This window comes from Sander vitreus, chromosome 15 (genome assembly GCF_031162955.1).
Source record: "Sander vitreus isolate 19-12246 chromosome 15, sanVit1, whole genome shotgun sequence".
Taxonomy (NCBI): domain Eukaryota; kingdom Metazoa; phylum Chordata; class Actinopteri; order Perciformes; family Percidae; genus Sander; species Sander vitreus.
The window spans coordinates 26491689-26505221 of record NC_135869.1 but is presented as its reverse complement, the minus strand read 5'-3'; the positions used below and the strand labels follow the sequence as shown (position 1 = coordinate 26505221).

The window sequence follows — 13533 nt, the reverse complement described above, 5'->3', positions numbered from 1 at the left end:
GCATGAGGGTACTTTCTATAAAATCATCTCTCAATGCAAATCAAACCAGCTATTAGGCTAACTGAAATAAAACCATGCCAATCTCTAGGTATGGTGAAGGGTATGTGATGATGTGGGGGGTATGGTGAAGGGTATGTGATGATGTGGGGGTATGGTGAAGAGTATGTGATGATGGGGGGTATGGTGAAGGGTATGTGATGATGTGGGGGTATGGTGAATGGTATGTGATGATGTGGGGGTATGGTGAAGGGTATGTGATGATGTGGGGGTATGGTGAATGGTATGTGATGATGTGGGGGTATGGTGAAGGGTATGTGATGATGTGGGGGTATGGTGAAGGGTATGTGATGATGGGGGGTATGGTGAAGGGTATGTGATGATGTGGGGGCCAAGGGATCTTTATCAGGATCATAGTATCCTGGATCCATGAAATAATTGGCCTTTCAAAATAAAAGTCTGCCTGCCTCTATGGGGATTTAACATAGGGGTGTACTGACTTATGCCCCCTGTATTTTAAGTAAGAACATTTATTTATTTATGATACATTATTCATTCACAAAGAAAATTGGTGTCACTAAAGGTTGGATGTTTCCTCATTTTTGTCCAATTTCCAAAAGATGATTTCTTTTTATTCCTCTTTTTAGTCAACTTTAGCATGGACACCACTGTATAATGAAGGAAATGTAAACCAGCAGGTGGTGCCATCTTGCATTTGGTCCAGTGTTTCCCCTTCTCAGCTTGCTACCTCAGTGAGTACATCCTTGGTTCATACCAGAGATAGAACTACATTGTTGTCCTACAAAAATTGTTTTATGGAAAAATGCACTTAAATGCTGCTTCCAGCCAAGAAATAGTCTGGCACAAAACCCATATAAAACCACAACTACACGATTTTTGTACAAATAAGCTATAACATGTTAATGAGAGAGCCTTTAGACAGAGCCAGGGTAACTGTTTCACCCTGTTTTCATGCTAAGCTAACCTAACTGGCTGCTGGTTGTAGCAAATAAGCATTTTTCTGATAATGTCAAACTTCTCCTTTAATCAGGCTCATATGGATTCAGCAATGCACTATATTTGCAAACCACGCTATTGTCAAGATGGAAGATATGATTATTGCCATATAGTTATGATGTATTCCTCAAAGACTTCCTGGATTGCATCTCATCCCCATGCTTTTTATTTTTAAGGCAGTGGTTGTTTTATCACACAAGATATTTTCTTCAGTTTTGTTGGGTAGAGTAATACCTTTTTTTTACAATAAATACAGAAATATGACTATGACACGATGAACAGTGGCAATTCTAGTAACAGTAACGCAAACTATGACTAATAATAATAGTAGCAGTGGGCGTGGAGCAGGACTAGGACCGTGGCAGCAGCCACAGCCATGGTCCAGGTGCCACCACAATCCAAAGAAATCTGTGAGGAGAGAAAGCACTAAACTTAACCCATTTTTACTTAAATATTTGATTACAATGTTGACATGTTAGAGCTCTGTTTACACTTTATTCTAGTAACGTTAGATCATTACTTATTGTATGTCCATCTTTGTTTTTATTACACACTTGCTTTGGCAATGTAAACGTCTGTTTCCCATGCCAATAAAGCCCTTTGAATTGAATTGAAATGTCCCCCCCCCCCCCAAAAATGTGCTGTCGTCACCGGTCAGCTCCTACCAGCAGCCTCCTGAAGTGGGATCCACACACACTGACTGGAGGGCTCAACAGTTCAACTCTCGACGAGCGGAGAGGACTCACTCACAGTCCGGGCAGAGGCTGGCTGCTGCCGAACATGTGAAGATTAACACCGCGTTACAGTAGCTCGTTCTTACGTCTCACCGGGGAAAAGTCATTTGTGATTTTCAGTTAATTTTTTTAATTTTTCGCATTTGTGAACGATCGCGATGGCAGTTAACTTCACATCCGGGCCACAATGCCTTGACTCCATTACTGTCTAAAACTGGCGGAGAGGTTGATAAACCTTGTTTTTTTTTTTTTTAGTTAACAGTTAACGACACATTTTTATTACGTGCAGTGAAGGCTGGAACCAAGAGGACATGTCTAACCAAGGAGTCCGGCGGAATGGCCCTGTGAAACTACGATTAACAGGTAGCTAGCAATGCTTTTAAATCCCCAAGTCTGTTCCCCTACACACTAGCTAGGACGGCTCTGTGTATTTGCTGGATGGGAACAGTTCCCATGGGCCATGGAGTTGGCTTTACGCCGGTTCTTTCTCCCGTGATTTCCACGATTTTGTTAACAGCTACAGTGCATTTTAAATATTAGTTGTTTTTACAGTGTTAGCTTATATTGGAGAACTGTCCGGCTGAACATGTAGATATGACTCAATTTGGATATTATTATTCTTGGAAATAGTCTCAACCCTGTGATTGTCGCCAGTTACCACCACCAGCCATAACACGGGTCCCGAAGGCGAGTAGTATTCCTTTTCTAGGATGGCGAAGGCATGTCCCGCCCTACCTTGCCTTATCTGCCTCTGATTGGCTCACTCTGACATTCTTACCCTATTCCCAACCAATCCTACTTTTCTTGCCTAAACCTAACAAATCCAATCAGAGCAGGCAACGAATACTAGCCAATCATAGGGAGAGTAGGGCGGGTCATGCTTTCCCCAGCTTTTCGCCATCCTAGGAAAATAAAATTGGCAAAATATCGTAGCTATACATTGTGCTGCTGCCATTGAGAGGGTTGTCGCTTGATTAACCTATAGATATAAATATCTGCAATGTAAGTGCTGCATAACTATCATATGTTCTGCTGACAGACAGGCTCACATAAAGTTGGCTAGCCAGACAGCAAGCCTTTATGCCAGACAAGCCTCGATTAGAGATGACAGGCAGCTCCACAGGTCACAAGAGACTGCAACTGCCACTGAACAGTGAGCAGTGTCCCATAACTGCCTACTACGACTTACAAGTCTCCCTAAAAAATCAATTACACAGCTGCAGCTGATTCAGAGCACTGCTGCTCGAGTCCGCACCGGGACTAAGAAAGTGGATCACATCACTCCAGTTCTGAGGTCTTTAACATTGGCTTCTTGTCTGTCAAAGAAATGATTTCAAAATACTGCTGTTGGTTTATAAAGCACTGAATGGTTTATTTCTGATCTGCTGCTCCATTATGAAGCACCCAGACCTCTCAGGTCTGCTTTCTGTCCCCAGAGTCACAACTAAACATGGAGAAGCAGAGTTCAGTTTTTATGCTCCACATATCTGGACCAACCTCCCAGAAAACTGCAGGTCCGCTGCAACTCTCTCAGTTAAATCAAAGCTGAAGACTTTTCTGTAGGGCTGTCTTCGACTAAAGAAATTCTTAGTCGACTAATCGATTAGTTGATTTAATCGACAGATCTGTGAAACGGAGTTTCTCCACAGAGAATCATGCTTTAAGTCTCGGGATGTGCTCATAAGTTTCTCGGAAATAGGTCATTCAGCATGAAAAAAGCATTCAAAAATTACTAATTGACTAAAGAAATCTTTGTCGACTAAAACCTTAAAGGACAATTCCGGTGCAAAACGAACCTAGGGCTCAATAACAGATGTGTACCCACTCTGTCATTCTCTGGGACATGTTTTCATGCTAATCTAATGCGTTTGGAGCTTGAAAGACGCTAACGCGGACCGCCGATTAGCTTACAACGCTAGTATTCGGGGCACAGGGAAAGTAAAAAGAAATCGCTATTTATACCACTAAAAAGGCTCAAAATATCACCACACTTCAACGGTAGCATAATGAGGGTCCCTTAATGTTAACCGAAGCATTGAGAACTTTGTAAGTGTACAGACAGTTTAGAAAGACAGTCACGTTCTCGTATACAGGCGGCCGCCGTCTTGGGAGCTACTGTCTTTCTAAACTATCTTTTTAATAAACTGTCTGTACGCTTACAATGTTCTCAATGCTTCGGTTAACATTTAGGGACCCTCATTATGCTACCGTTGAGGTGTGGTGATATTTTGAGCCTTTTTAGTGGTATAATAAGCGATTTGTTTATACTTTCCCTGTGCCCAGAATACTAGCGTTGTAAGCTAATCAGCGGTCCGCGCTAGCTTGTTTCAAGCTACAAACACATTCATTTAGCATGAAAACATGTCCCAGAGAACGACAGAGTGGGTACACATCTGTTATTAACCCCTAGGTTCGTTTTGCACTGTGAAGCCACTGTATAGCAAAGCGCCGTCAGAAGAATGTGACTCGCTCTGAAACGTTTTTCAAACGTTTTTGTAGTGTTCCCTGGACACACACCAGTAAGAGCCATTCAAAAGGGAGTCCCACAGTATTGCGGGTGAATGATGTAAACCCTTTTGAAATAAAAGATTATGAATTATAATTCTGTTAATGATGGTGCTGCAGCCTCAGAATGGGATTAGTAGTCTAGGACTTTTATAGATTATAGGTTCAATACCATTTCACCAGTAGGATTATACTTATGATTAAATATGAAATGAATACACTATATTGGAACTTACGCATTGACTCTAGCAGCAGTTTTCTCCCACGCAAATTCTCTCTCTTGCAGCAGCCGCTGTGTTGCTTTTTTAACGAAATACGTGTTCAAACTCGCTGTATGTGCGCAGGAGTATTTCCGCCCACCAGTTTGTTTGTGGAAGCTGCCTTCAAGTGCGGTCAGAAACGTCGAGATCTATAAACGATCTGACGGAAAACCGCAACTGTGAAATATAAAGTCTACCTGTGCAACGTGGTATCGTGACTTCGCGTAAACATACACGCCACTTTGTGTTGTGGCGTGTTATCTGTGCGCTGAGCTATCGGCGTGTATCTCTACGCCGAAGAACGGGACGTTGCATTTGGAGCTATCCGCGTGTACAGCGGACGGGTTGGGTTTAGGAAAAGAACAACGGGACTAGGGCTGGGCAATATCTCGATATTATATCGATATCGTGATATGAGGCTAGATATCGTCTTAGATTTTGGATATTGTAATATTGTGATATGACGTGTTGTCTTTTATTGGTTTTAAAGGCTGCATTACAGTAAAGTGATGTACTTTTCTGAACTTACCAGACTGTTCTAGTTGTTTCCCCACTTAGACATTATGTCCACATTACTGATGATTAGTTATCTAAAATCTAAGTGTGAAGATATTTTGTAAGAGCACCAATTGTCAACCCTAGAATATCGCAGCAATATCGATATCGAGGTATTTGGTCAAGAATATTGTGATATTTGATTCGCCCAGCCCTAAACGGGACGCGGGACAAGAACGGCACGGTTGGGTTTAGCGGGACACGATCCAGGTCTCCTGGGTGAAAGTCCTGCGTTCCCGACACGCAATCGCAAGGTAATGTAAGTCAATGGAAGCCAAACGGCGTTGATAAACACGCTACAAAGCGATTACACGCCTCGATAACGCGCCAAAATGGCATACGAATTGGCGTGTCATACAAACGAGATCAGTCTGGCTTGTGCAACATTGGTGGGGGGGAACACAACAGGACGTCACACAAATGGGCCGTTTCAGTGACACTCCCACCGCCGCGCAACCTTGCGAAAAATCGCTGGATGTTTTTTTGTGTGTGTGGTCTGAACGCAGCCGAACTGCATCGTTTTTATAAAGCAGCTCTGCTCAAGAGTTCATCCTCAGCCAATGAGCAGTTCATACCTCCTCCCTCCCTCAGCTGTTTGCTTTGTGCCTTTTCAACACAAACGGCTAAAAGGTTTACACGAGAGCACGGTGTTTTGACTGGCAGAAGAGGCTGACAGCTGCCCTGTTTTGATGTTCGTCCAGGGTCTGACCTGAATCAAATTCCACGGCGGTCATTCCTATCAGGAAGGGCCAAATGAAATATTTAAGCTGGTGCTGTTCCTGATGGTAATAAGTGAAAACAACAAGGAGGGATCTTAATGAGGATTTAAGAGCTGGAGGTGCAAGTTGGCCAAGGACATCAATCTTTTTTTCTTTCTCATAGTTTTTCATAGTTGTTAGAAGTCATTCAGAGTTCAATACAGAATGAGAAAGATTTGGTACCCAGCATTCATAAAATGATATACAGTGCATGATAATGTATAGGAGTACGTACAGTATAGGGCTGCAATTTACGGGGTTATTTTCATTGTTGATTAATCTGTCGATGTTTGTATTGATTAATTGATTTGTCTATAAAATGGTAAAAAAAAAAAATGTGGATCAGTGTTTCTCCAAAAGCCCGAGATGACGTCCTCCAATGTCTCGTTTTGTCCACAACTCAAAGATATTCAGTTTACTGTCACAGAGGAGAGAAGAAAACTAGAAAATATTCACATTTAAGGGCTCCTGCACACTGGCTGCGTGGCGTGAGCGTGGCGTCTCTGTTGCGTGGCGTCTGCGTGGCGTTTTCTACGTCTTTGCACACCAGAAACGTGTCTGACGCGGCGCTGCTGCTGCTGCTAGCTTTGTCTATACACATGGATGTTTCCCATAAACATAAATATACTGATCTGACTACAGCAAAGACCACGTCGGCAGTATTGACGGCAAAATAGGCTCCAGAATATTTGGTTCTGTATTGACAGGTGCAATATTTAATTAATTCTTTTTAAATGACATTTATATCAAAACCTAGAGACTTTCAAACATCAACATGTCATTTATTAAATGTATTCGTGTTAAAATGACATATAAACATCTTTTCCTATTCTATGTTGCCTGGAAACGCTTCCAACACGCGTGTTGCGTAATAAATAGGCGTTGGTTCTGTTTCTAGCATGCACGTGTTTTCGGCATGTCTCGAGACCTGCCTGGGACGTGCGCGTCATGCAGGCAGTGTGCACGCTCTAACCTGTTAACATGGGAGCTGAAAGAAAAACTGACACGCCACGCTCACGCCAAGCAACCGGTGTGCAGGAGGCCTTAGAAACTGGATCAGAAGTTTTACTTTTTTATCTTAAAAAATGACTCAAAAAAGTTGGCGATTCATTTAATAGTTGCCAGCTAATCGATTAATCTTTGCAGCTCTAGTACAGTGTAAAAAAAAGATTTCATGTTGAAATCTAGAGTCTTTTAGTTTGAGATGGATCGCAGTGGAATGCCGAGAATGTGAGTCCGCTGTGACACATAGCGAGAGCAGGACCTCACAAAGCTCCTCTGGTCTAGATCCTGACGGAGAGTACACCCTCAAGACTAAACATCATAATGTTATAATGCGAATATCATCGCTCGGTTTGCATGATTCTCTAGCTGTATGTCTTTCAATGGATATATTTTCAGTACCACTAGCAATCCTAACCTGACGTGCCATATGGTAAGAAGCCGTCATTGGAAACTGTTTGGACAAGGGCAGCAGTGGTGGAATGTACTTATTTTTCACGTATCTGTACTTAAGTAGAATCAATAATGCATACTTTTGACTTTTGACTTTGTTACATTTTGCAGCAATTATCTATACTTTCTACTCCACTACATTTCTACAACGTTCCGTTACGTTTTCTGATCAGTTTTTCCCCCTGCCAAAACGTCTTCCTGACCGTCATGCGTTTGCAGTCCGCAGGGAAGCCTTCAGCAGCGGCTCCTGCACCGCCACGCCAAGACCCGCCTTTCAGTAGCATTGATTGGCCAGGCGCGTACCGCTGCTGCCGTTACTGCTGCTGCTCCCGATAATCTGTTTGGTCATATGTGAAGCATCCGTTCACATAGGGTTAATGTACAACCCGTATATTTATCTTAAAACACTCCAGGTCCTCCTCAGCTGTGAAGCCACGTACTTGTCCACTATGTCCGAGCCCAGGTGTTCTTGCTAGATGAATGTGTGCAGCGTTCACTGTCCCATGGGAAATAATAAGTCGAGCTTCATGCAGATCACCCTGATAGATAACCAGAATTGTAAGTCATGATGTAAACTGGGCCGTAGATGGTAAGCACAATTACATTAACCTAAAACTAACTTCATTAAAATGCCACAGCCCATAGGCCTACTGTTTTTTTTGTTTTCTTTTATTATTAGAATATAGACATTAAGAGAATAAATCGTTATGCAAGTACTTTTACTACTTAAAGTACATTTACAATCAGGTACTTTTTACTTTTACTTAAGTAGGGTTGCCATTGTGGTACTTTTACTTTAGTAAATATGTCTCTGGTTATTTGTACTTTTACTTAAGTACTGAGATTCAGTACTTCCTCCACCACTGAAGGACAGACGCTTTAAAAAAACAGTCCGTCTATCACATCCGCCATTGTTGATTTGAACAAACTGTTGCGGCCGGCACACACACACACACGCACACACACACGCACACACACACGCACACACACACGCACACACTAATGCTTTCGGCGAAAACGCAAATGTTGGCGATTGATTTAATAGTTGCCAAATAATCGATTAATCTTTGCAGTTCTAAAAAATGACCAGTGGATAATTTTCACATTTTAAAAAGCTGGAATCAGAATCAGTTTTTAAGATAATCTTTTGGGCATTTTAGCCTTTTAATAGACAGCTGTGGACAGGAAAGGGGGGAGAGAGGGGGAAGACATGCAGCAAATGGCCACAGTTCGGACTCGAACCCTGAGCCGCTGCGTCGAGGACTGAGCCTCTGCATATGGGCCGCGCCTGCTCTACCAGGTGAGCTGCCCAGGCGCACAACATTTTCTTTTTTTCTTTTCTTGAAATTAACTTGAACAGATTATTCGGTTATCAAAATAGTTGGCGATTAATTTAATAGTTGAAAACTAATCGATTAATCTTAAACTCTACTCTATAGGAAGGCAGCCGTCTGGCAGTAAAGCCAGAGTGCTCACTTTTAGCAGAGACTCGAGGCTTCACTACACACTGTCATGATGTCTTTGTTTATCGCTGCACAGCTGTGTATACCAGGCTGATTAGACTTCTGCATAGGGAGGAATCGGCCTAGAGAGTGTCATGGCTGCATGTAGTCATCTGTAGTCGAGTTGACTTTTGACACATCGAGCTGCAGATACATTTGTTTCCAGGCAGGTTGTAAATGAAATGATGAGTTGCTACATTTGAACAGGCCTGTAGCTGTTTGTGCTGCAGGCGTCTCTCCTCGCTGACAACCCCCCTGTCCATTTGAACCAGATGTTGCAGATGTTTGCCAGCTATTAAACTGGGAAAAAATATGGCAAGCAAGCTGCTAAAACTAACACTTGGGGTGAGAATTGCCCCTTGACAACACGGGACAGGTTTCCATTATACTCTACAGCTGATCACTTCTAAATGATGTGACATACAAACACCGCTAATGGCATACCACACACGATCCACAGGGCCATAAATTACATCGCTACAACATGGCCCATTGCGTTGTCTGATCATTCTTAAATTTCTGTCGTGCAGACATAACTCATGGTATAATTTGCACCACTTTCCATGCAACCATAACTTGGATGACACACTGCTGAATGCCAAGTCACACAGTCCCCCCTCCCACCCAATGTGATTGAGACTTTGCAGAAAAAAAAGAAACGCATCCCTCCAAATCCGTCTGAGTCACAAGCTGTCTGTTACACAGAAGTGGAATCAGACTCGGTATTAACAATCCGTAAGAGTCATCCACGTTCTGTCTCTGCTCTTTTGAACACATTTTCTGCCCGAAAAGTCGTGCAACAGAAAGAATAAACGAACTGATTTTTGATGAATTATTTGGTCTGATTCGGATCCTTGACGTTCATTGCCCTCTCTGTCTTAGCTAGGAGTTTACACGCGACTTGTTAAGCATATGGTTTGCTCATCTGAATTCTTTGGCGCGGCGCAGACGAGCGAAGAGAGCTATCTCAGTGGGATTCCCTACAATTCTCCATTCACATTCCCACCTCTTCCTCTCTGAGTCACTCCTGTTCTTTCCGACTGTAAGCCTCTTCTCTTCTCCTCCCCCCCCAACAAAGTCCAAAGCAGATTTCACTCCCACCCTCACTAACTAACTAACTAAGCTTCCTCCGCACTCACTAATTATTTTTCTGTCCGATGTCACTCTGTGTAGGCTGCGTGTCTTTTTCTTTTCAGTTAATAATCAGCTGCTGTTGCAAATGTGATGCTGCTGCTCACCAAACAGAAGGTCCAGCACTATTCTTATTTTATTTTGATTGAATAGCTGCAAATTGTCCCCCTTTTCCTTTCCCTTGAAAGATGACTGGCAGTTGAATGGACACAGATGCTGCTTGAGACTTATTTTGAAGATTCGACAAAGGCCTTTGGGGTTTCACACTGGCCCGCTGTGTGGCTTTGAGTGAAAGGCTTAGGTCTCTCCTTTCTATTGCGAGAACTCGCCTTTTCAATGCAGCTTGGTCCGACTGTAGTCTACAGATGGGGGTCTTTGGATGTCGGGTAATTGAAAAACAACCCCCCCAAATCCACAGCTGGGCACAGATTGGGGTTGTGGAGGCACAGGACCTCATGATCAAGACGGTTTTAATGTGGTCTGTGCTCGCTCTCGGTGCATTCATGTGGTCTCAGTCAGAGCCCTTTTTCTTTTTTCTTTTTTTTAACTGAGTGGCTGTATGGAAGTGATTTGGGTTCATCTGGGTGTTCAGACAGAATACACGGTAAATACACAGTGATTAGCTGCATGTGGCGAACTGTTGGCTCTGCTGGCCCATCATGGACATACGTTTTGAGCAACCATTTCCACATTCTGCTTTCAACGAGACGTGAAAGAAAACAAATACAATGGCGGCAAAAATGCCAGAAAAAAGAAGTGTGGGGTGGGGGGGGGTTCAAAATTGGAACGTAACGAGCAATTATAGCACATCATTTTGTAAACATTTTCCTTCCCCCTGCCGAGCACCTCCCATAATTTTAAATTGTTCCATCAATTAATTGAGCGGCCAGGGTTGGCTTTTCCTGTTGGTTCAGCTGCTCTTCAATGAGGACAAAGCTTTCTGCGGTTGCTCTACCCTCAACCGCCGCCAGCAACGGCCCCGAGGACACCAGATGTAGCAGAGGGGAAAAAAGGGAGAGAGGGAGCTAGAGGGATAGGGAGAGAAGGAGCGAGAGAGCAGCTTCTTGGAGAGGAAGTGCTCCCCAGACCCAGAACACTTGTCCAAACGTCACCCCTGACAGGTGGGGAGCAGAACAGTCCAGCAACCCCCTTTTTGAGGTTTCACCCTGTAATAATAAAGTAAAGAACAGCTATTAGTCAGCAGGACATTATAAGGCGTCTTGTGTGTTGCTTGTATCACTCTGGGTGTCTCGCAGCTCCGTCCCGTCACTGTATTATAACAGCGTGCCGTGGGTTTGATTAGTGGGCGGCGGGTGTGCGGTTTGGGGAGATTGGCTCTCCCTGCGGAGCGGAGCATCAACACTCCAGAACGGCTGCTTTGTAACATTCACAACAGATAATATTTTCCTGTATCCATGCATCCTGTTTCATTTGGAGCCTGAAGGAACAGAGAGAATGACCCAACATGCTCTCTTGTTTATACTTGACTGTCCTACAGCAGTGATTCCCAACCAGGGCTACTCCCCGGGGATACATGTAAGATTGTAGCTCAAATAATTAGAAAAGAATAGAAATGCAGTATACTCAAATTGAGTCAGTAATGGTTGTAGAAGTAAAAGTAGCTGAAAATAATCAAATACATAGATAAAAGTGATTATATAAGTGATTAATAAAGTGTTGAAACGTCCATCTTCTGCCACTCGCTGACCTAAACTCTAGATAAACTATTTTGATAACCGTTGAGAAGCAGGAGCAGGACGCGTACCTACGATCTGCAGCACTATTCTCAAGCCATATCAGCCCAAACTCATCCTCTGGCTTATTTAATACTCTCGCACGCACAGCACTTCTCTCATGGTGTAACATGCGGTGCCTTTCCACCCTCTGAAAGTGCACCTGAATGTGTCCTCTTTTATTTCTATATATTCTTATTCGATTACTTGTTTAGTTTATAAAATGTCAGAAAATGGTGAAAGATGTCAATCACTTTCCAAAAGCCCAAGATGACGTCCTCAAATGTCTTGTTTTTTCCAAAAACTCCAAAGATATTCCGTGTACTGTCACAGAGGAGAGAAGAAACTTTATTCACAGTTAAGAAGCTGGAATTTTGACATTTTCCCCCCCAATAAAAATAGACTCAAACTGATTAATCGACTATCCAAATAGTTGGCAATTAATTTCGTAGTTGACAACTGATCGATTCATTGCTTAATCTTTGCAGCTCTAGCCACATTTCCCAGCTTGCACTGGTCTCCAGTAGGACTGTCGGAGGGAAAGAGTGCAGAGAGTGAGAGTGTCTCTTTGGCCTCGGAGAATGCTAATCCTCCTGGGTGGTTTGGGAAAGACCTCCTTCAAAGGCCTGCTCTGTTAACCTGGCCGTGGTGGATTAGCAGCGAGTGTGAGGGAGGGGAGCTCCAGTGAGAACCAAACACATTCTTGTCCGCAGGCTCTTCTCCTATCATTCCTGCCTGGCTGTTTTCCATGCTGTCCCTCGCACTGCCCTAGCCTATTTCTTGCCTATTTCCCAAACTAGTGCTCCCTTTGAAGTTAGAAACTTCACCTGAGGGTGTTTTTTTTTTTCAGAGGCAGCTGTATGCATATCCAATGTCAGGCCAGAACCCTGTTTGATGCCCTTAGTCTTCTGCAGACAGTCTATACTGAAATGGAATATACTCGTAATCAGACATTTGTCAGTATGGCTTGTTTTGCCATCCAGCTGAGCCTGAGGTTTCTCCTATATTCATTCTGTTGAATAATGAGCGCCACTGCGAATGTCGCACAACCTGCTCTCGTGTTTTACCGAGTGAGGGCCGGGGACGTCTGCCGCAGCCGAGCGTGTCTATTGTGATCAACTGAAGCTGCGAGCGAGTGGAAAATAAAAGGCTGGAAATAGAACAGTGATGCAAAGTGCTGCGGGGCCGGCCACGAGTGTTGACGCACGACGCCGGTGTTAGGGTTGTACATAGAAAATAATAAGGGCGACTGTTTTGACACCAGTGTTTTGTTGTGTAAAGGGCAGCCCCGCCAGCGTGCGGCGTGTTTTGGCTCTGGAAGGTTACGGTGGAGCAGTCTGCGAAGAAATGCCTCCCCTGTCACATTCTCCACTTTTGATCTGTGACTGAAGCTTTGGCATTAAGCGCGTTCATTTGTTTGTAGGGATGTCTGTATTATTACCATTTCTCAGCAGCGTGCCCAGGTGAGATCACTCAGCAAGTTTGCACAAGTCTCATTAGCTCTGATAAATACCACCACATGCAACGGTCGTTTGATTTCCCCTAGAAACGGAGGTGGAGGCAGGGTGGTCAGAGCGGGTCCTGCCCAGCTGTCTGATGGAGCAGGGTAACCTGAGAGCAATTCGACAACGTGCTGGCTCTGCTTTAAACCTGGATGGACACGGGTTGATACAATTAACTCTGGCTAACCTCAAGCAGATGGGGGTCTCTCAAGTATCCAGTGGTACTGGCTGGAGGGAGGAGGAGAGGGGGGGGCGGCGAGGGGTGTTGGCGCAAAAGTCGCAAGACGCCAACAGCTGACTGCAGGCGTCTGTCCGTGCCTCGGCCTGACGTTTGAGCCCCTTCAGTCCTCTGAGGAGACCGGATCAGAAGAGAGATGTTTATAT

At 43.9% G+C, this 13533-nt stretch overlaps 1 protein-coding gene across 2 annotated transcripts in view; it reads left to right on the top strand.

The window, feature by feature from the left end:
* Positions 1–1688: 1688 nt before the first annotated feature.
* smurf2 (SMAD specific E3 ubiquitin protein ligase 2) overlaps positions 1689–13533 on the top strand; it is a 74811-nt gene continuing 62966 nt past the window's right edge. For both annotated transcript variants that reach the window (XM_078270296.1, XM_078270295.1), the window contains exon 1: positions 1689–2111. In XM_078270296.1, coding sequence (XP_078126422.1) covers positions 2060–2111 — 52 coding nt within the window. In that variant the 5' untranslated portion in view covers positions 1689–2059. The remainder of the gene's footprint in view (positions 2112–13533) is intronic.